The following is a 23095-nucleotide window of genomic DNA, read 5'->3' on the forward strand; positions in this document are numbered from 1 at the left end:
CTTTCTTATTAAACAATTATTAAATTAAATGTGTCATCATACCAAAAATAACAAATGAAATAGACATGCTGAATTCCCACTGCGACACCGAGTCAGTTGTCCTCAAAGCAGCTTAAACAGAGATGTTGATGACTATAACCCACCAGACAGAACAACCCCTGAAAATGTCAGGGCACTGCTGCCAGTCTGACATGCCAGCAGGTCCTTGACATCTAGAATGATGGAACACATCACTTCTCTTTTCCATTTCCCTACCACCCTTTTTTTTAAACTTCAATAACCCAGAGTGTTGTAGGTGTGGTGTGAGTGGTGGTAGAGATGGTGATTAATGGACCTGGCTCCCTAAGGCAACATCGCCATGTTGCAAAACAGCACTAGACTAGGAATCAGAAGTTGCCAGCACTAATTCCACCTCTACTCTATTACTGTGATGAAAGGCAAATCACTTGACCCTTTGGTTAAGAAACTCAGCCTTTGGGGGCACTTGGGTGGCTCAGTCGGTTAAGCAGCCAACTTCAGCTCAGGTCATGATCTCACAGTTCACGAGTTCAAGCCCCATGTAGGGCTCTATGCTGACAGCTCAGAGCCTGGAACCTACTTTGGATTCTGTGTTTCCATCTCTCCCTGCCCCTCCCCTGTTCATGCTTTGTCTCTCTCTCTCTCTCAAAAATAAATGTAAAAAACATTTAAAAAATTAAAGAAAGAAAATACAAGAAACCCAGCCTTTGGTTTCCTCGTAAATTAAAAGCATTGGACTAGAACTCAAACTGTGCTCTTCCAAACACAAAGCTCTCAGCAAGCTACCTTAAAGTCTACTTGGCAATAATGGTGATGCGCCACAACTGCACCCCCCCCCCACTCTCAAGATAGCTGCCCTGCTTTTATTTTTATTAATTAAGCTTCTGATTTCTATTTTATATACCTTAAAGAAACTGAAAATGAAACTCTGAAGATTTAACTAGGCTTTTTCGATTCCATTCTAATAACTAAAGAATAAAAGATGATTCCAAAATAATGATATTTTAGAGCTATGCTACTCAAATATTGGAAACCCATTCAGTTAGGAGCAAGCCCGTCACTCATCTTTTCCCATCTCCATCCTCACCCACTGCTCTGTCCTTGCTGAACATCATCCCCTCTCACATAGCTCATCCCCCTGCCCTCTATCCTGCCTCTCAAATTCATTTCAACATAAAAATAATCTTTCTAAATTGCAAATCTGATTTTACCACTCTGCAGCCTGAGGCCACCGGGACAAAGCCAAACTACTTAGCATTGCTTTTACTGTTCTTCATGATGAGACCCTGCTCTTCCAGCCCCTCTTTGGTGACTCCCCAGTTTTCACAGTGCCATACTCTCTTGAATGCAGATGTTTGTTCTATGTACAAAGTACAAACTGCACACTTTCTCTCTTGCTCTCATCCCAGTTCCCATCTCCACATCTAGCTACTGTCCCCTCAGCCTGTGACCTCAGCTTCCAGGTTATTTCCTTTGAAAACGTCTTTGCTCACCTCCAGCTCCAGGTTAGCTGTTCTTCAACTGTGCTTCCACAGTTCCTCTAATTTTTACATATTAGTTTACATCAAAACTGTTTGCTTGTCTTTATTTTCCAGTAGTCCACAGGCTTTGTGAGAAGAGGAAATACCATTCACTGGCCTCACTCTCAAATCCTAAGAGGTCAGCAAAGGAACTTGCCCAGTGGCTGGCTTTTATGAAACACTACATGAATATGTGTTGAATGAATTGAGTCTGTCAACTCACGCTAACATTTAAGATTAAAATAAGTTCTCATCTGTTCTTGCTAGTTGAGTAGTTTTGGCCAAGTTACCATGCTTGAGACCTCATTGCACTTATTTACATAAAATGAAGGCTTCGGACTATGCAGAACTACTATTTTCCAAATATTAAACGTTAATGAAAATATGTCTGAGAGGGGCGCCTGGGTGGCTCAGTGGGTTAAGCGGCCGACTTCGGCTCAGGTTATGATCTCGCGGTCTGTGAGTTCTAGCCCCACGTCGGGCTCTGCGCTGACAGCTCAGAGCCCGGAGCCTGCTTCAGATTCTGTGTCTCCCTCTCTCTGACCCTCCCCGTTCATGCTCTGTCTCTCCCTGTCTCAAAAATAAATAAACGTTAAGAAAAAAAATTTTTTTTAAAAGAAAATATGTCTGAGAAATGATGGATAAAAGTCAAAGAAATAAGTTTATTATCTTGTAAATCCAATTCCTACGGTAAAAGTATACTTAGAAAATAAGAGCAAAACACTTTAAAAATATGGACTTATTTAACAGCCCTCACATTACCACAGAGGTAGGTAAATAATCATTTCCATTTTCTAGGTGAAAAAAATTAGGATCCAAAAGGTTAAGTGCCCATGTTTACACAGCTCTAAGCAATATAGCTTTGATTTGAAACCACACAGGAGGGAAATTAAAAGGACAATTCTCCCCCAAGTTGATCCACAGATTCAGTACAATCCCAATAAACATCTCAATAGGCATTTTTTTCTTTGTAGACATGTACAGGCTGATTCTAAGATTTACATGAAAAGGCAAATGACCTAGAAGAGCCTAAGCAGCATGGAAAAAGAACAAAGTTGAAAGACTTAAGAGTTATTATAAAGCTGTAATCAAGCTGTTGTATGGGCATAATAGAAAAAATGATCAATGGAACAGAATAAGGAGTCCAGAAATAAATCCACACATACAGTCAACTGATTTTCAACAAAGTTGAAAGGTAATTCAATATGATGCTAGAACTGTATATCCATATGTTAAAAAGGGAACACAAAGAACTTTGCTTTATATCTCATATCACTTACAAAAATTAATTCAAAATAGATCACAGACATTTACATAAAACTATAAAACGTACATATCTTTGAGAACTTGGGTTAGGCAAAGATTTCTTAAATATAACAATGAAAGTGTGATCTATAAAGGATAAAATTGACAAACAGAACTTCAACAAAATTAAAACTTTCTGCTTTTCAAAAGACACTACTAGGTGAGCAAGAAAACAAGCCATAGACTAGAAAAAGATATTTGCAAATCACATTATCTAGTAAAAGTCTTGCATCCAGAATATATAAATAATTCAAAATTTAATTTTAAAAAATCCACTCAAAATACATGGGCAAAATACCTGAATAGCCAATACACCAAAGGCGATACACAGATGAAAATGTTCAACATCATTAGTTATTAGGGAAATGCAAGTGAAAACCACATACAACACTACTATGCATCTATGAGCATGGCTAAATTTAAAAACAATACCAAACTGATAGAGAAAATGTGGAGAAACTGAAACTCTCATGCACTGCTGGCAAGAATGTAAAATGGTAAAACCACTTTGTAAAATAGTTTGACAGTTTCTTAAAAAGTTAAATATACAGGGGCGCCTGGGTGGCTCGGTCGGTTAAGCGTCCGACTTCGGCTCAGGTCATGATCTCATGGTCCATGAGTTCAAGCCCCGCGTTGGGCTCTGTGCTGACAGCTCAGAGCCTGGAGCCTGTTTCAGATTCTGTGTCTCCCTCTCTCTCTGCCCCTCCCCTGTTCATGCTCTGTCTCTGTCTCAAAAATAAATAAACGTTAAAAAAAATAATAAAAAATAAAAAAGTTAAATATACATCCATCACATGATGCAGTCATTCCACTCCTAGGCATCTGCCCAAGAGGAATGAAAGTATATATCCACACAAAGACTGTACATCAGATGTTCACAGTAGCTTGATTTGTAATATTTCCAAACTGGAAATAATTCAAATGTCCAACAGGGAAAAGAACAGGTTGGGCTATATCATATAAAGGAATAATATGGGTGACTATCAAAATAATTTACACTGAGTAAAAAAGCCAGATAAAAATGTACATACATATGTTTATATGCATACACATATGCATAGAATTCAATTTATACAAACATTTTAGAAAATACAAACTCATCTGAAGTGCTAGAAAGCAGCACAGTAGTTACCTGGAGGTGAGGGGGGAATCACAAAAGGGCAGAAGTAAACTTTTGGTGGTGATGGATATGTTTATAATCTTGATTATAGTGATGAATTCACAGATACATGGGTATGTCAAAACTTACAAAATGTTGCAGTGTCAGTATGGTTTAGTGTATGTCATTTATAGATCATGATGACTCCTGAAGACCACAGGTGAACCAGTAGTCAGGGAAAGAGAACTGAGGTACTTCCCAATACTGGGGACTGAAAAGACAGGAACAAGAGAATGGGCTCCGGTCTACTCAAGATCATGGTTCCAAAGTCTCTAATGAAGGTAAGTAAGCAGTTTAGAATTCAACAAAGGATAATGTATTAAATCACTCAAAGCTTCCAACCTTTTTATATCAGATCCCCTAAAAAGTGAGTCAGTCAGGGTCAGCTTCTCCACTATTGGTCCCCTGAGGTTCATGGTGATCCCTGTACTAGTTAGCATTAAAACTGCAACCAAGCAAAAGGACACAGAGCTCTGTGCATAAAAGGAGGAGGCCTTTTAAAAATCTTGAAGCTGAACAGTTTTTACTTGAAATAACATTAGGTTATATTCCCGATTTCAGCATTTTCTCTCCGTTCCTCCATTTGTCCATAAACACACGGATTTCCTTTGCTTTCTCCCAGGACAAGAAGTGAACACTGGACAAAATTGCCTCTATCTGTGCTTGGGAGGGAGACTAAATCAACTTATTTCCTAGTGAGTCAGCAGTACTGTGACCTAAGAGTGGGGTACCAGGGTCTTCAAGACCTCTGTGACGAAGATGAACAGTCAGAGGACTTTATATTCTACAAAAATCTGATTATCTCAGTGATCGGTTCTATGGTCCTATCCTGAACTTATTATGATCGATAAAGCCTCTTTGCCTTTTCTAATTTTGAATTGAAAAGGAAAAGACTGGTCCTCCAAATCTTTGCAGCCCTGTTCTAGTCCCCCACTGAAAGAAAAAGGTGATTGTATGCTCCAATGCACAGCCATACTATTCTGATCAGGTGTTACACTATTTAGTACATCCCAATGCTGGGATCAGAGAAAACCCAATGTGCATCAGCAGCACATAAAATGCCTTAGTAAAAGGCAAATCTGATTATGTCAATCATCCATTTAAAATCTTCCAGGAACTTCCCACTGCTCAGATCCAACTGCCTCGTATTCTCCAGCCAGGGCTCTCGGCATGCCCACCATGCCACTTCATGCTCTGCAGAACTGAACTTCCTGCATGCCCAGAATGAACAGTTTTATTCTCATGACATTTTGCTCTTGTAACGTGCTTCCCTCCTCTGAGCCTGGCTTTGCTGGCTAGTGTCTGTTTATCCCAAAGGTCTCAGCTTTGATATCACTTCTAGAAAACCTTTCTTCAGGGAGCCTATCAAAAGCCTAATAAGGGTGCCCAAGTATGTCCATGTCTTGAGGAACCTGTGAATATGTCACAATGCAAAGGTGAATTAAAGTAACAGAACTAAATTCGCTACTCAGCTGACCTTGAGATGGGGAGATTAGCCTGGATTATTCAGGTGAGTTTCATATAATCACAAGGTTCCTTAGAAGCAAGAGAGGAGAGTCAGAGATGTGATGACAGAAACAAGAGGTCTCAGTGATGCTGACTTTGAAGACAGAGGAAGAGACCATGAGCCAAGGCATGCAGGCAGCCTCTAGAAGCTAGAAAAGGCAGGGAAACAGATTTTCCCCTAGAGCCTCCAGAAGGAACACAGCCCTGCCAATGCCTCAATTTGGGCCTAGGGAGACCCATTTTGAACTTCTGATGTCCGAAACTGGAAGATAGACTTGTGGTGATTTGGCAGAGCAGCAACCAACAACTAAATTCATAGCCCCTCAGAGCAGTGGTGTAGCTCCTGCATGTCCCTCAGGCAGCCTAGGTCTGCCACAGTTTACAGGACACAGTTAGGTTTTGGGTTCGCCCACCAGAGTCTTGTCCGCCACTGCCATGCCTGTAACCAGGAGCTCAGCGAGTGTGTCCTGAGTAAATGGTGACCAGTCATCTCCAAACGGAATCAAGCTGATTCTCCCAATCTGCAGTACTGTTACTCTATTTTTTGCCAGTCCTATAATGCTACCTACAATATTCAAATCTGATCTAGTTTCCAGGCCTGTTTTAAGTGTTTGCTAAATTTTTGGCTCATTCTGATTTTTCCCCAATGACACCCAACTCTATTATACATTAAAATTGTACTAGATCTTATGGTTTCAGTTATATGAGTGTTAAATTCCAAATTAGGAATAAAGATCCCTGAAGATGAAATCCATGGGATAATACAAAATAACTTAGAAATCTGAGGAGTTGTATTCAAATGTGGAATATTACTGTCACCACAAATTTGCATTTTATCTGAGATCATATAGTAGTGCTGAGCTCTCCAAAGGGACATCACTCTTTCATGGCTAAGAAAAATAATGCTTACAGCTCTTCTTGCCTTTTGGAGGGAAAAACAAGTATATGCACTAAGAGTGCTTAAACCTGTCCTTGGATATTTTCTACAATATGTGAACCTTGACTGGATCCTGGTTTGAGGGGGGAAGGAAGAGGGGAATCTTCAATAGACATTTTGGCACCAAAAGGGAAAATATGAATATGGATCCCTTTTAGTCAAGAAAGTTATTAATTTTTTTAGATATGATAATGGTATTGTGGTTACAAAGGAGAATGTCTTTAAGACATGCATGATTTAGTATCAGGAGTGAAGGGCCATGACGTCTGCAGTTTATTTTCAAATGGTTCATTAACAGAATATTTGCATATATGGCAAGATAAAGCAAATCTGTCAAAAATCTTAACAGTTGTTAAATCTAAGTGCTGACTCTATGGATGATCACCATACTAGCCTTTTAACTTTTCTACATTATTAGACACTTTTATAATAAAAAGCTAGGAAAAAATTCAAAACTAAACAATACACTGGGGATACAAATATCTTATAAACCTATCAAGAGAAGAAAATATTGAATACAAAATTCAAGGTATGATTAGCCATGTGCCTAAGGGGTTCCTTGTATCATGATACTTTCGTACCGATACTATATTTATTTATAACAATTTTATAAGTAGTACCACCACCTGTAGAATTCCAGGCGACACCATCTACATTAAGCCCTACATGAATGGTGTCCCAGAGTTGTTCAAAGACAACACAGAAACAGTTCATGTACAAACACAGTAAGTAGGTGAAAAGAAAATAAAAACCAAAACCCTGAAAGAGACAGGAGTCCAATTTTGTTTTCCAGATCTGGATTTCTGCATTTCAAGGTAAAATGTTAAGCCCCCGGTAGGCTTAATAAACATTTGCTGCCCCACAGCACCACACTGTCTTCAAATAACCTGCTTGGAATAGAAACGTGGCATTGAGCCCAATCTTAACTGCCAAGGTTTGGTCCCACCTGGGCCAGACAGATGAAGAAGTCAGATTGGCTTCATCAGACCTACATAAAGCTCTTAAACAGCTGGCCATGGATCCTGGCAAATAAAGGGAATTGCAAGCATAGCCAGGAACAGAAAAGTATCGCTGGTTCCCTTAACCACCACATTAGCAAAAAGGAACTTGAAATTTCTATAGCTAGGAGCTCCTCACATTGGACTGGACTCTTGTTTCTCCTTTTCGGTGCATTTCAATTTTATATTTAAAAGAAAGTTCACAACGCAGATAGTTCTGAGTCTTAAGCAAACAAACATTCAATGACATGACATGAAAAACAACTTTGACCTCTCCCCGTGGATAAGAAAATTAGTAAATGCTTAGAAAAATAACTAAACTTGGCATGTGACCAACAACCAATGGATTGCTAATGAAATTAGTTCCTTTTCTGGAGTCACTCAAAATGTGATGTCATTCTCATTAAATAGGTTCTGAAACATTTCCCAACTAAATGAATCAAAGTGTAAACAGCTATAAAATAAAAACAAATGATTTCTTCTCCTAATCAATCACAAAATAAGTGAGGAAACACTAAAAACTATTTTGTGTGAGTTAAATCCAGGTGCTGGAGTAAAATCACAGAATTATAGATTTTGAGCTAAAAGAGTCTAACCAAATTCAGAAAGGCCAAATTAGTTCAAAAATCAATGTGAGTAAAATCACAGAACTATAGATTTTGAGCTAAAAGATTCTAACCAAATTCAGAAAGGCCAAATTAGTTCAAAAATCACAGAAAGTAGTAAGAGTAAAAAAGTTCCTAAGTAAATATTTTAATTAATTTTTAAATTTAGGACCACATACCTAATTTCTCCTTTATGTTTTTTTAGACAGAAAATTTAGGGTAAATCCTAGGTCTTAACACTGTGTGACCTTGGGAAAGGAATTTAGCTTTGCTCAAGGCTATTTCCCTTGTCTACACAATTGTTAAGAGATCGAAATTCGCATTATGTACAAGTGAGTATTTTGCAAACTATGATTACTTTACTACCTTTATTCCATACGATTGAAGTCCACAGTCCAAGAAATCAGTATATTCTACAATTAGTTGTTGAGCAACAGACAAATCCTGGCCTCACCCCTTTTTCAAAGGTACAAAGAGCCACAAAAAAGGTGACATTTAATCAGAACCCCAAACAGGCATCCAACAAGTATTTACTAAATGCACAGAAGGAAGCCAAGCCTCACAAAATACATCTGGTATACAAATTCTTAAGTGAGATACTTTCCTTATACTAAATCAAAACCTGTATTTTTTTAAAAAGACATTCCCAACCACAAAACAGTTAAAGAAAAACAAGCAGAAAAAAACCTTTGTATTTAGCTGTGCTATCCATGAAGAAACAGAGGAAAGTCTGCTTTACAAAAATGCACATATATAAACATGAAGGATTATCATACTTTACATGTATACATCCTAATTTTTCTCTAGGAGATAATTTTCCAGAGTATTACTTTAAATTGTGCTACATTTCCCTAGGACATCTGTGCCAAACAAAATATTGTTTGCCTCAAAAAGTCCACTGCAGTACACATCCAAAGCCTGATATAGCTGAGGACATCCTATGGTAAAATTTCTCAAAATATTAAGAAAATAAACTGTTGAAAGTCAAGATCACAAAACAATAAGGAAAAACTCATATGGGATGTCCCAAGAATAGCACACATCATTTAAAGGTATGAGAACAAACTACCCACCCTCACCTCCACACAGTTTACTACCTACATTAACATGACTTTAAAATGTGACTGTCAGGCCCCTGGGTGGCTCAGTCGACTTCAGCTCAGGTCATGATCTCGCGGTCTGTGAGTTTGAGCCCCGCGTCGGGCTCTGTGCTGACAGCTCAGAGCCTGGAGCCTGTTTCGGATTCTGTGTCTCCCTCTCTCTCTCTCTGACCCTCCCCCGTTCATGCTCTGTCTCTCTCTGTCTCAAAAATAAATAAACATTAAAAAATAAAATAAAATAAAATGTGACTGTCTACATTAGCAAAACTTTACTATTCCTGACACTTGATTTACAGTTCACTGTTCACCAAAAGACCTTCTGAAAGACACATTAACTCTTTAATGGGAAGCATCAACAAGTTTCTTCCTAAGATTCTTTGAACCCTTGTCTTAAAATCCTTGTGTGGCTACTGCCAACAACCCCAAACTGTTATTTTTGTCTTTACTCAGTCCCAAACAAGTCCTTGCATTGAAAGACCTGCATTAAGTCAAACTGCCGATTCTCACTAAAATCCAACCTAACCTTTCCCACTCCATGACTCTGTCAAAGCTCTGTTCAGGTGCTGTTCTCCCTCAACATGGGAACCCATAAACTCACCTTTGTCTTAGTGTTATCAATTCGTAGGTTGGTAATATTTGGGAAGCCTGCATTCAAAATATGTTGTTAAATAAAACGAATATGCTGCAAATGATAATAGAACCATGAACAATTATTTAGGTGGTAATACTGACTAATAATTGATCAACAACTGGGGAGTATCAATCTCAACAGTATTCTAGATGTCTAGATCTAAATACTAGTATTTATTAACAGCCTAGATTTAAATGAAAAAAAAAGAAAAAGAAAAAATGTTTATTACACCTACAGGTGATCCTAAGACAAACCCATCATGAAGTGTGGTAAAATGATGAATTTATAGAAACACAAGTTCCAAAACTAAAAATTAAAAAAAAAAAAAAAAAAACAACTATAGTTGTTTATGAAAGAAACTACACACATCTGAAATAGGGAAGGACAGAAATTAACTGACCAGATCGTTTCACCCAACCTCACAAACCAAAATCTGTACCAAGGTAGCAGCCCTACCTTGTCCCCCAGCCCTCTATTCCACATGTGCCCCTCTTTACTAGCCATGACTTCCATGTGCACCCCTCTCTCTCACTTTGGTCTAGGAAATCAGCTCTTAGCTTGACTTCCAACTGCTCAATCCCTCTCAATCCATCCAGAGCTTCAATAACGTACTTTGCTCTTCAGTCCACTTCCCTGCCTACCCTAACGTGTGGTCAGCCACTTCAATCTGGCCTCGATGATTTGCTCATTCCATTGGCATTCCTGACCTGGCATTCCCAGGCTGAAATCACACTCAGTGCCTTTCTTATTCTCAGCTATTGAATGGGGCTACTCCTAACACATATATAACTGTTGTGAGGTGCAAGTAAGTAAGGTAAGACGTTATAGGGGCCAAGAGCAGGCAGCCCCAAGATGAGCCACTTTGGCAGGAAGATTATTTTGAATTAAAAGCAATCAAAACCCAGCAGATTCAGAAAAAGTTCTTTGCCTCCCCCCACTCCAACTGCCTAAAAAGAATTTAGATAGAAGGAAGCCCTGCTTCAGGTAGAGAGCTATCACCATAGATAGCTACATTATACTATGAACTAGGTATGATACAGAGGAGCCGAGCAAGGCCTGTTTGATCAAAGTCCTCCATGTCCTATTGTTTCTCAGAGGCCCAGCAAACATTTGTTTGCCAACATTTGCTTTTCTTCATCCTCCTGTGAACTGTATTTCTTCCCTCTGAAACTCCAGATCCCTACCCCCTTTCTCCTTATACACCCCCTTCTCCTTACATACCTCATGTTGCCTGTCTTTGGAATTTCCATGTCTGTCTTGCTTCCCTGGACATATAAAATTAAATTTTATTTTCTCCCATTAATCTTTTTTTTAAGATTGATTGATTGATTGATTGATTGATTTATGAAAGGGGTAGCATGCAAGCAGGGGAGGGACAGAGAGAGGGAGAGAGAATCCCAAGAAGGCTCCACACTATCAGTGCATAGAGGAATGCAAGGCTCAACCCCATGAATCATGAGATCATGACCTGAGCCATAGTCCGATGCATCACCAACTGAGCCACCCAGGTGCTCCTCCTACTAATCTGTCTTGTGTCAATTTCATTCTTAGTCCAGCTAGAAGGACCCTGAAGGTCAGAGGAAAGTCTTCCTCCTCAATAATGTAAAAGTACTCTGTGAACTCTAAACCAGTCTACAAGTATCAACTATTATGACTATTACTACTACTGACTTAAGAACTATGCTAATTTGGTACAAATAACAAATTTGTGTTATTTTAGTTCAACTGAATCATCTTTTTATAGAACTTTTTTAATGTTTATTCATTTTTGAGAGAGAGAAAGAGAGAGTATGAGCAAGGCAGGGGCAGAGAGAGAGGGAGACACAGAATCCAAAGCTGGCTCCAGGCTCTGAGCTGTCAGCAGAGTTCCATGCAGGGCTCAAATTCACCAACCTCTTGACCTGGGCCGAAGTTGGACACTTAACTGACTGGATCACCCAGGTGCCCCTCAACTGAATCTTCACTGGTGATAATTCTATTGGTTGCCTCTTGGTCATTTCACATCATACTCTCTAAAATAAACTCCCAACAGGTCCTAGTCAGCAAGGACTTCTAGTTCCAGCTCTGCTGCTTGCTCCAGGTTATTCTGGGCAATAACAACCACACTCTAGAGCAAGTTTATTATCTATATTATAAGTATATTATGTATATATAGATTGGGTTGAACTAAATTGTTTCTAAAATCCCTTGAAGCTATATGGTTCTCAGACCCTACTTTACTGAGAAAAGTGAAAGCATCAAACATTTTAATCTACTCTCTTCTGCTTTTCAAAATGTTTTTGCATCCACCCTCCATTCCTTCTTTCCTTTCCTTGGATACTCTAATCTGTATTCTTCACACCCATCTGTTTCTGTTCTAAAGCCTGCCCATCCTCATCAGCATCTTGACTCTCATTTGACTTCTTTCATACAAATATCTATCTTCCCTCCTTTGAAAAAGGAGATTTTTCTAATTAAAAATTTTTTTATGTTTGTTTATTTTTGAGAGAGAGAGAGAGCACATGCAGGGGAGGGGCAGAGAGAGGGGGACAGAGGGTCTGAAGCAGGCTCTGTGCTGACAGCAAACAGCCGGATGTGGGACTCAAACTCACAAACTGCAAGATCATGACCTTAGCTGCAGTCTGACACTAAACCGACTGAGTTATCCAGGTGCCCCTGAAAAAGGAGATTTTCACTTGAATGTCTTCTCTAACTGCTATCCTGTATGCCCCTTCAATGGCACTTTCTAACAATAACCACCAGTACTCTACCTCTCACATTCTTCAACCTAAAACCTAGCTTCTAGGACCTTCTGCTAAACTCTCTGTTCCATGCCTCCTCTTCATTCCTAAATACTATTGATGAGATATCCTTCCTTGAGCCCCCAGGACCTCATTATCTTGGTTCCCTTCCTATATATACAACTCTGCTCTATACATGGGCACCTCCCAAGGTTCTGTTTTCAGTTTTCTCCCCTCTTATATTCCAATCAAAAGTTGACATTTCCAGACCCGAACTTTTCATTTCAGTTTCCATCACTACCTTGAATCACCTCTATTTTATTTTTTTTAATTTTTTTTGGTAATGTTTATTTATTTTTGCGACAGAGACAGAGCATGAGCAGGGGAGGGGCAGAGAGAGAGGGAAACACAGACTCAGAAGCAGGCTCCAGGCTCCGAGCTGTCAGCCCAGAGCCTGACGTGGGGCTCGAACTCACAAGCCGTGAGATCATAACCTGAGCTGAAGTTGGATGCTCAACCGACTGAGCCACCCAGGCGCCCCGAATCACCTCTATTTTAGAGAATGACGAACCTTGCACAACCCAATTCACTCATGCCAACTCCCAACCTGCAAAACTACTCCCAAAATTTTGCTTCTTCCCCTAAAGCCTCTTAAGTTATGGATCAAAGTGTACCTGCCAGCAGGTTCTTCCTGTATTACTCTTAACTCTGATCACCCTAGTCTAGGTCCCACAATCATTATCTAAAATATACTTTCTCTCTCAACCCTTATTTCCCTGCCCCTACCAGACCTACTACAAGCCCTGTCACTTCACATCTATCACATTTGCAATACACGCCTATCTGGTTTCTTTGCAACAGGTATCTCCTGTTTCTAATGCTTTTTCCAGGCTGCTGCTGCAGTGATTAGCTAATGCCTCTGCAAAAACCCTCCAGTTACTTCCCAGAGTCCATAAAATAAAGCCTAACCTCCTTCACAAGACTTTCAAGCTCCCAGCCGCACCTCCCAAACATACACAGTTTATGTTCCAGGATCATCAAACTATTTCCAGTTCTCAGTGCCTGCAATGCTGACTCAAGAAACAGTTTCCTCATGCCCTCTGCCTAGAATGCCCTGCCCCAATGCTTGCACACCTGGTGCGTCCCCAGGCATCTTTTCATTCCAGGCTCAACCCTCATCTCCTCTTTAAAGCTCTTCCAGTTGTCCCATGGAGAGTGCAACTATGCCCTCTGTGCTCGCAATTAGCCTTGTTCATATTTCTAATAAATCTAACTCATGTGTCTGCTGGGAGGTTCCTTGAGGGGGCGGTCTTGTCATCTTTTAAGTATTACTCCAGTATTTTAACAACTGGAAACACTCCCCTGCAGGTAAGACACACTTTTTCACTTGCTAACTCTCTGGAGCACAGGATCCTTCTCCCAGCATGTCTCCAGGTCCTGAACAATGAGAAAGGCATGTTAACAACACCATTACAAATGACTTAGGGGTGTACTGTAACAGCAGAATATAATAATACTTCATTATTTCCCCAAGAGTTCCGCCTTTACTTCAACTTGAACAGAGAAAAGATTTATAACAGTTTAAATAGACCAAATATTAACCCGCCTCTGATGTGTAAGCTATTTTTAAAACAGCCCTTGACCTGGAAAGACAGGTGCATTCAAGCATACACCCTGATAATAAAGAACAGATAGAGGATAGAGTTCAATGTCTCAGGGCTTGCCCAGTCAAGAGTTCCTCGTGATAAACTCTAAAAGTGCAGCAATATTTTAGACAGTTTGAAAATGCTCATCCTTGCCTAAGGAATCTTGACAGAATGAGTTGCATATGGCAACATCTACTCTCAAAAAACGAAATCCAGCTGGGTACATATTAATGAAAACCAATAGTGCAGTGTTTATAAATAAATAAGTGAGTATGCAGTAAGGTAACCCAGTCATAGATAGAGACAACAGTTCTAATGATCAAATCAAACCACAGTAGTTTCCATTTTAAATACATTAGGGTGTTAAGAAACTAAATTAATTCGAAAGTTATTTTATGCATGGCTTCCTGAACATGTTTTCTTTTATTAAAAGCTTGTTAGCTTATGCTGGTTAAGGAAGTCAACATGGCGAAGCTGGTATTTCCTTGATCCTAAACTATACCAGTGCTAAAACAAAACAAACCCCAACCTAATTAATTCTATTTTTGGTCTAGTTTCCAAGGCAGTTTTCACAGACTATTCTCAGCCCACTGTTTCTAGCTTTGTAACACCAACCTTCAGTAACTGAAAACAGTTATATTTTGTGTAATTCCTTGACACATACGTTCTATCACAGACTCTCTACCTGCTATCAAAGGTAGAAAATAAAAAGATCTGTCATCCCACTGATTCTAAGGTTTCATTCGTAAAATCACTGTTAAAGTTATTATTTCATGATATCCTGTGATGTTCCTACCAAGGCCTTGTAACTTGAGTTACATCAAGTTCACCAACATCAAGTTGCAGGTGGAACCCTCCACAAATCAGAACTGCCCAGTGGGTCTCCGCAACAGGACAAACCAGAAGAAAGGGTATCAGGAAACACTTCTACTTCCAAAAGGCCACTGATTTGACCTTGGGCAATCCATTTATTTCACTTCTGTAATTCAAACTGCGATGCTTGCTTCTAAAAAAGAATGCCTCTAGGAATAGTTCAAGAGCTTTGAGCTTCTAAAATACAATGGAATTGTCTAAACAGATTTTGGGAAGCAATCTATTCTCTGGCCCAATTTCCTAAACCACCTAGTCTAAAAGGTCATAAAAGTGCTTTGTTTTCCCAAAATTCCTACTTGGACCACTGTATTAAGGAATACGCTGAGCTTTGACTCTTTTGCTACCTTTAAATAGAATGCGAGTTAAAAGTCCTCATGAATTACCGTATCAGGTCAAATGAAATCCACTAGAAGAGCTGCACTGTCTTGGGACTCTAAAGAAGCTGGAGGATTACAACCGTGTCACGAGTATGATACACACACCCCCAACACCCCCCCTCCCAATCTATCATGCAGAGAAAGGGCACAGGAAACGAAACAGTGCTAATGGAGGAGCTCAACAGGCCAAGCCTCCAGCGCCAGGATCCAATGACATGTTAGAAACGAAGGTGCACGTCTTTAGTCCTTCCTAACTTTGTTCCCCTATCGAGAAGAGGCGTTAGGTGGCAGCTACTAGAAATCTGCACCTCCTAAGGTGGCAGGTTCCAGCTAACTCCAGCGTCGGCTTCAGACGCCAAGAAGGGGACTGGCACGGGAAGAAACTAAATTGTAGTCAAGTCGAATCATCCAGCTATCCTGGGCAGCGGTCGTGGCCATCCTGGGAAACGCACCGGCTCTGGCGTCCGGGTTCCCGACCCCACTGGAGGAAGGAGAAAATACTGCCAGGCCGGAGGAAGGCGCGGCGGGCAGCCTGCAGCTTCCCCACACATTCCTCGGGCCCCACCCTTGCTCCCAGGTGTCCCGGCCCAAACCAGGACCCAACCCGGGCGCAGGTGTGCGCCTCTCGCGGCTCCACTTACTTTGTCACTGGTGCTCTCGGTTTCGTGGTCGCCGCCGGCCGCCTCTCCCTCGCGGGGTGGCGGCGCCACCGCTCCCCCGGGGCCAGGGCAGCCTCCCCGGTGCCTCAGCTCCAACATCTCCCGCTCCCGCGCGGCCGTGGCGGCCTCCTCCAGCGCCCCGAAACCCGAAACGCGCGCGGCGTCTCACTGACGGGCTGCTCGGCTACCCCGCAGCCGCGCACTCGACGTCCGACAGAGCCGCGGCCACTAACACGCCCCCACCATGGAGGCGCCGCCGCCGCGTCGGGTCACCCCCAAAACGGCATCAACGAGCGAGCGCTCGAGGCCGCCTCCAGCGAGCGCGGCGCCGGCGGAGAGACGAGCGCCGGGGGCCGGGGTCGGGCTCGGGGCACCGGGCCCGAGCGGAGGAGGCGGGGACGCGGCGGAGCACGGCAGCCGGTTGCCAGGTGCGCGTCTCCACGCCGAGGCCCAGGTGGGAGGAGAAGAAGGGGCGGGGAGGGAAGGAGGAAGCGTGACCCGCTTTAGCACTCCATCGGACGCCAGCCGCCTCAGCCCGGGCACTCCCCGCCCCGCCCCCGGACTCAGGAGGCTGCTGGTCCCGGCCCCCCTACACCTTTTCTCGGGGTTCCTGCCTCCCGCAGCCAGGTCACGCGCCGCAGGCCCCGCCCCGCCCCGCCCCTCTGCGCTGCACTGCGGTTCCCACAGCCCCGCCTCCGTGGCGGAGAGGTGACGTCACGGCCTCCCCCCCCCCCCCCCCGCCACGGCTCCACCCTGGTCTCTGCACGCACACAGGTGGAGGCCACGAGAAAAGGTGGGAGCCCTGCGGACTGGAGAAAAGGGGAGGGGCGGGGAGGTGGAGGAGGGACGAGCACACTGATTAGCAAGAAGGAGGAGTTGAGACCTTGGAGACCTCGTCTTCGAGCAACCGGGAGGGCTGGAAGAACAACTCGAAGACGCCTGGTAAATATTGACAGCACTATGCACTACCGCCTTCCAATGACCAGGGTCCCATCAGCCCCGCACACCACGGCGTGGCGTGTCGGAGCCCCAGAGGCGTCCAGAAGCGGAAACTTGTCTGGCAGGATGGACTCGTTGACTTCGCGGCATTCTAGCCTGGTGTCATCACCTTGAAAATAGATGCTGAGAGATGCATTTACGCCGCTGGGCGTCCCAGGATGGACTGGCCCGTTTCAGTCACAAACCCAAGCTCTGTCTCCGAGGACCTCGAATATTGGATCTAACAAAATTCCCTGCCTAGGGTCTGAAGAGAGAACCCAGACCCTAAAACGCCGCGGGGCGCAGTTACCAGCCAGCTAATCTGTAAGCAGTCCTGGACCTTGGGCTGCTAAAGTTGGAACAGGAAGGGCACAAGATCCGCATTAATTCCGTTCCAAATCCTGTTAGAAGGTGATTAGTTTTCTTGACATGTATCCACCACCTGGTTGTTACTGACAGGCTGACAAATGGCGAGGGGGGGTGGGGGGGAGGAGCAGGCCATCACACAAACGGAACAACGTTCAAGAAAACATCCTTAACAGAAATAAATAATATAAATTTCTCAAGGTCGTTACTGACATGTTGAAAATAAGTAGCTGTTGTTCTGAAAATTTAATAAGAAGCAAAACCAAAAAGTCAAGTAGAATGCATTAAAAACCAGAGCACAAGGACATCATTTTGTTTCACCAAACAAATCTTGAAAGCTCTGAGTTCAGACTGGGTCATCATATTTTCAAAAGGATATAGAGAAATCAGACTTACGAGAGGGGTAACAAAAATAATAAAATATATGAAAAAAGTCATTTGAGTGATAGACGTGGTGTGGTTTTCTTCAAGGAACAGAGCTATGGGGTGACTAGGTTAATCAACTGTCCTCCATTTCTCTGGAGGACCAGAAATGAAGGACTGCGTGCTTGTCAAGAACATAGGGTTGCAGAGGCTGCTGAAGACAGCAGTGAAGTTTCCATCTTTGGCTCCTTCACCCTACCCAGCAAAAAGGGGCATTAGAAATGCTTCATTGGTCCATTCTAGCTTTCATGGAAGTTAAGAAGCCTGAGTTGTGGTCTCGCTGATGTCATTGGCTTGAGTTAGTCATGAAGGCTCAATGCCCCCAGCTATAAAATGGATACTAAGGAAGATGGCCTCTACAGTCCCTTCCAGCGCACACATGATTCTGCAACTAACGTCTCACATTTCCAGAATCCAGTCCTTCCTTTCCCCCATGACTCAATAAAGGGGGACCTAGCATAGCAAGGTACCTGAAATGTTTCCTCTAACCCCTTTCCCTGGTCAACCCAATAAGAGGTCCTTTGACCTCCTTCTCCTTTTGCTTTAGGAGGAAAAAAGAGTGAGAGATGCAGTAGGAGGAAACAACAGAGGAAAAAAGTACAGGACAGGAGGAATGGTATTCCCTCACCTAGGAAAAGTGGAAACAATGTACAGACGGCCAAAACAGACTTGTTTACCACTTTACCTCACCCTTCCTTAAGCCCTGCCTACTGCCTGGATTTCAGCTAAGATAGTCATTTCTTTCACTTCTTTGTTATAGTTGTTGCCTCTCATCGAGTGATCACACTGAGTCCAGGCAGCGAGAACCACAGTTTATTCATCTTCACAGGCCACGCCATTGCCACAGTGCTGGCCCACACCCCCATATAGTTAATACATTTGTTGAAGAAGTGAATGAAAAAATGAATGAGTGGCAGGGGTATAGCATAACCAGGGAAAGGTATATGGTATTTGGGGTTTTGTAAAAAGGTCTATTTTAGAATTAGATAGGTACTCATTTGTCATTTTTCACTTTATATGAAAAGAGAAAGATTGATATTTTTTATTTTTTTATTTTTATTTTATTTTTTTTAAATTTTTTTAACGTTTATTTATTTTTGAGACAGAGAGAGACAGAGCATGAACAGGGGAGGAGCAGAGAGAGAGGGAGACACAGAATCCGAAACAGGCTCCAGGCTCTGAGCTGTCAGCACAGAGCCCGACGCGGGGCTCGAACCCACGGACCGTGAGATCATGACCTGAGCCGAAGTCGGACGCTTAACCGACCAAGCCACCCAGGCGCCCCGAGAAAGATTGATTTTTAATATATATTAAGAGATTCCAGTAATGGCTTGCACATTTTTTTTAAGATATATTATGATATAGTCAACCATGGCCTTACTGAGCTCTATGTTCTCAGGCTTTCTTGGTGTCTTTTTTTTTTTTCTTTTTTGACACAATGTTACATTAGTTTCAGGTGTGCTTTTTCATTTTTATCTTCCATTTTTCATTTGAGGAGCTTACGTTCTTGAAGTTTATTACATTTATGTTCAGTGACACAAAATCTGGCAGGTAATGGTTTCTAAGTCTTCACCTGTTATTATGAGAGTTTAATCTGCTAAAGGGCATCATGTAGACCCCAAGCACATGCAGGGACTAATCACACAGGAGACATTTTGCCAATACTTCTCGGTTGGCTTATAGATTTTCTACGTTAGAGATATTGGAATGATTTATAACCCTTAGCAGGGGATTTGCTAGAGGGGAAAGAGAGAGAGTACTAACATTATTATTTATATGGTTTTGATTTTAGTTTTATGTTACCCAAAGATGGACAGACCTTGCCTGAAGTGGTAAGTGGATGAGATGGAGAGACCTGTTATCACTGTCTTCCCTGGGAATCCTCAGAATGTTCCCAGACTGATAAACATACCTCTTGTGTGGGAATTTGAGCTGCTTTCCACATTAGAGCCTCAAAGGCGCCTGACTGGAATGTCCCCAACTTGCCAGGGGACCAGGAAATCTTCCTCTGCCACACTCGTGTTATAGCTTTCCTCACTTGACCTGTCTTTCTCTGTTGCCCTCTGCCAGTCTGTAAGTTGCAGGTAGGAATTTCCAACATAGGCCTACTAGAGAAACATTGTGGGAAATCCCTGAAGGATAATTTATGTTTGCAATCTTATTTTTAAGGAAACAACACAGGAAAACAACAGTGTACCATCAGGTATGATAGTGACTGAGTATCAGAGGGGCAAGCGCAGTAGTGCAGTTAGACACACAGGTTTAACGTAGGGGCGGCCATGCCTTCCAGTCATAACCCTACCGCCTTCTAGCTGTAACCCTCCTTACTTCACGGAACATCACATGCAGCTGAAGCCATATGGTAACTGACACGACCGTTCAAAGTGTACGTAGTAGCTCTTCATGTAACACTCCACAAAGCGCCTTTGCATACATTATTTATTCTACTCAACAACCCATAATTTCGGTAGGACAAATATTATTACTCCTATTTTTCAAGTTAAAAAAAATCCAAGGTTCAGTATGTAAACTGCCCAGGTTTGGGATTGAAGCCTAGGTTTTTTGTACTTCAAATTCTTCCGGGTCCACTGTGTATTACAAATAGGTAGTAGCAGAAATAAATAACTTCTAAGAGGGAGCAACTTCTAACAACTAAGCACAGAAGTCTGGAGCCAACCTGAGTTCAGATTCTAGCTGTGCCACCTACCGGCCTGTGCCAGTAGTCAAGTAACTTAACCCCCTGTGCCCCAGTGTCCTCATGTATACAATGAGAGTATGGGTAACCATATTTCCCTCCTGGAAGTCTTATGAAGATGAAATTGGTTAATACATATAAAATACTTATAACCTTATCTGGTCATATTGAAGGACTATGCAAGTATTATCTGTGATTACCATTTATATTAATAAAAGCTGTATTTGTCAAGAACAATGTTCAACTTCTAAATTCACTGAAGCCACAACACCCCGGAATACCTTGAAGCAAAAAAGGACATGCTGACATTACTTTGCCCAGGTGGGTAGAGATTAAAAAATGGGGTAGGGCAACTTTGCAAATAGGTACAAAGAAATCATCAGCTTGTCAGATTAATAAATCTTTGCTTTATCCTCCAGTGGTAGTAAGATGAACGAAATTGGCAGTCCCTATTGTTAACTGGAATCCATTTCTACCGTGTAGCCTTTATATGATATGGTGACTGCAGAGTTCCTTCTCTAGTTTCTGTACGGAGTCAGAGTAACTCTCAGCAAATTATATTTTGGTACTTTAATTCTTCTGGAAAATAGGTAGTATATTCCCTCTCTAGCCTTATAAGTTATGTTCTAAAAGAATAGGTATACGTGTGCTTTCAACATCGCATGGTTCAACGATTTTGTTACTGTTGAATCTGGCTGGATTTGCATCTTTTTGGAGGTGGTCATTTAGAGAAGTGGGGGAGATTGGTTAACTCCCCTTCAAGAGGCTGAATCACTGATTTGTTTCAAATTATATCAATTATCTCTGTCAACAAATTGCTGAGATCCAGAGGTATCCGTCAAGGTTCTTAGATGCAAGTCTGGCGGACTTAGGCAGACAAGGAATTTACTAAATGGTTAAGAAGCTCACAGAACTCTTGGGAAAGCTAAAGAACCCACGCAGAAACTGCTAGAAACAAAAGATGCTAAGCAGCGGCCAGGACTGGAGTCCAAGCCATACCCACAACCAGCCAACGGAGGCCCCTGCTGCTAGACCCATTGGGACAGACCACCAAGGCTTGCACCTTCTCTGTGGGGCACCGGCCACTAGGTGCCACAGTTGCCGCCACTGGCTCTTTCTCACTTAGGTTTTTCTTCACAAACTCTTATTTACTTACACTTTAACAATAGGCAGCATTTCCTAATAAGATGCAATAATAATGAACACATAAAGAAGCCAAGAGACAAACAAACGAACAGACTTTTAAAGCAGTAGTTGCCAGAGGGGAGGTAGATGGGGGTCTATGTGAAATAGGTGAAGGGGATTGAGAGGTACAAACCTCCAGAGATGGAAAGTACAGCATAAGGAATATAGTCACAGGTGGTAACTACGCTTACTGTGATGAGCACTGAGTATAGAATTGTTGAATTATTATGTTATACACCTGAAACTAATATAATACTGTGTATTAATTATACTTCAATAGAAAAAAGGAAAAAAATAAAAAATAATTTGAAAAGATGTAGTAATAGCCATGAGATATATCTGTAAAAAACTCTTTACTGATCAGAAATAAAAGATACAGTTCATGTCTGTTGGAAAACATAACGAAAACTGTATTTCATCTAAGACTCCCTTTTGAAAAATTATTTTAATGCCTATTTATTTATTTTGAGAGAGAGAGAGAGAGCACAAGCAAGTTTGGGAGGGGCAGAGAGAGGGACAGAGAGAATCCCAAGCAGCGTGGAGCCCAACATGGGTCTCCATCCCACAAACTGTAAGATCATGACCTGAGCCAAAACCAAGAGTTGAACGCTTAACCACTGAGCTATCCAGGTGCCCCTAAGACTCCCTTTTTATTTACCTTTCAACCTCTCTGAAATCATAGTATGTCTTACAGTTGCTGTGATAAGAAAACACTGTGTCATATTTAATTGGCCATTTTATTTTTCTTCACAGTACATGAAATAATAGTGCGTTTTTTAAATGATGGTTAAGTGAGTCAATGAAGTATAGCACTTTAAAGATTGACTATTGTTGGTTAGGATCACATATCTTAGATTTTTGCAGATGGTCCCAATTACATGCATTTATTTCTTTTCAGTAAAGGGTATTTATTCAATATATAACTATATATTATTAAGGTTTCAAAAATTTGAAAAACGTTTCCACATTTATATATTCTCATAGCAAAAAAAACAACAAACAAACAAACAAAAAACAAAAATACCTTTTGCTACATTAATTTTTTGGAGAAAGCAGGATCCAGGCTCTGAACTATCAGGACAGAGCCTGACAGGGGGCTCAAACTCACGAGCCGAGTTGTGAGATCAAGTTGTGAGATCACGATCTGAGCCGAAGTCAGGTGCTTAACCTACTGAACCACTCAGGTGCCCTGAGGCCTAATTTTTTATTTGGAAAATATCTTCAGCAAGCATATTTAACAATTTATTTCATAAGTGAATCTATTATAATCCTGCATATGACAAAAGACCTTTAGTGTTAGATGTATCTCTGGTAATACCTATTGTCTGTTGCCCCTCTTATAATCTGATTTACTTAAAAATATTCTTATCATATTTTAAGAGATTTGATATGCT

At 41.7% G+C, this 23095-nt stretch overlaps 1 protein-coding gene across 1 annotated transcript in view; it reads right to left on the reverse strand.

Moving 5' to 3' along the window:
• Positions 1–16358, reverse strand: part of CDS1 (CDP-diacylglycerol synthase 1) — a 70476-nt gene extending 54118 nt beyond the window's left edge. The window contains exon 1 of the mRNA XM_007074817.3: positions 16037–16358. Coding sequence (XP_007074879.2) covers positions 16037–16153 — 117 coding nt within the window. The 5' untranslated portion in view covers positions 16154–16358. The remainder of the gene's footprint in view (positions 1–16036) is intronic.
• Between the last annotated feature and the right edge of the window lie 6737 nt (positions 16359–23095).

The sequence above is a fragment of the Panthera tigris genome, chromosome B1 (assembly GCF_018350195.1).
Source record: "Panthera tigris isolate Pti1 chromosome B1, P.tigris_Pti1_mat1.1, whole genome shotgun sequence".
Classification (NCBI taxonomy): domain Eukaryota; kingdom Metazoa; phylum Chordata; class Mammalia; order Carnivora; family Felidae; genus Panthera; species Panthera tigris.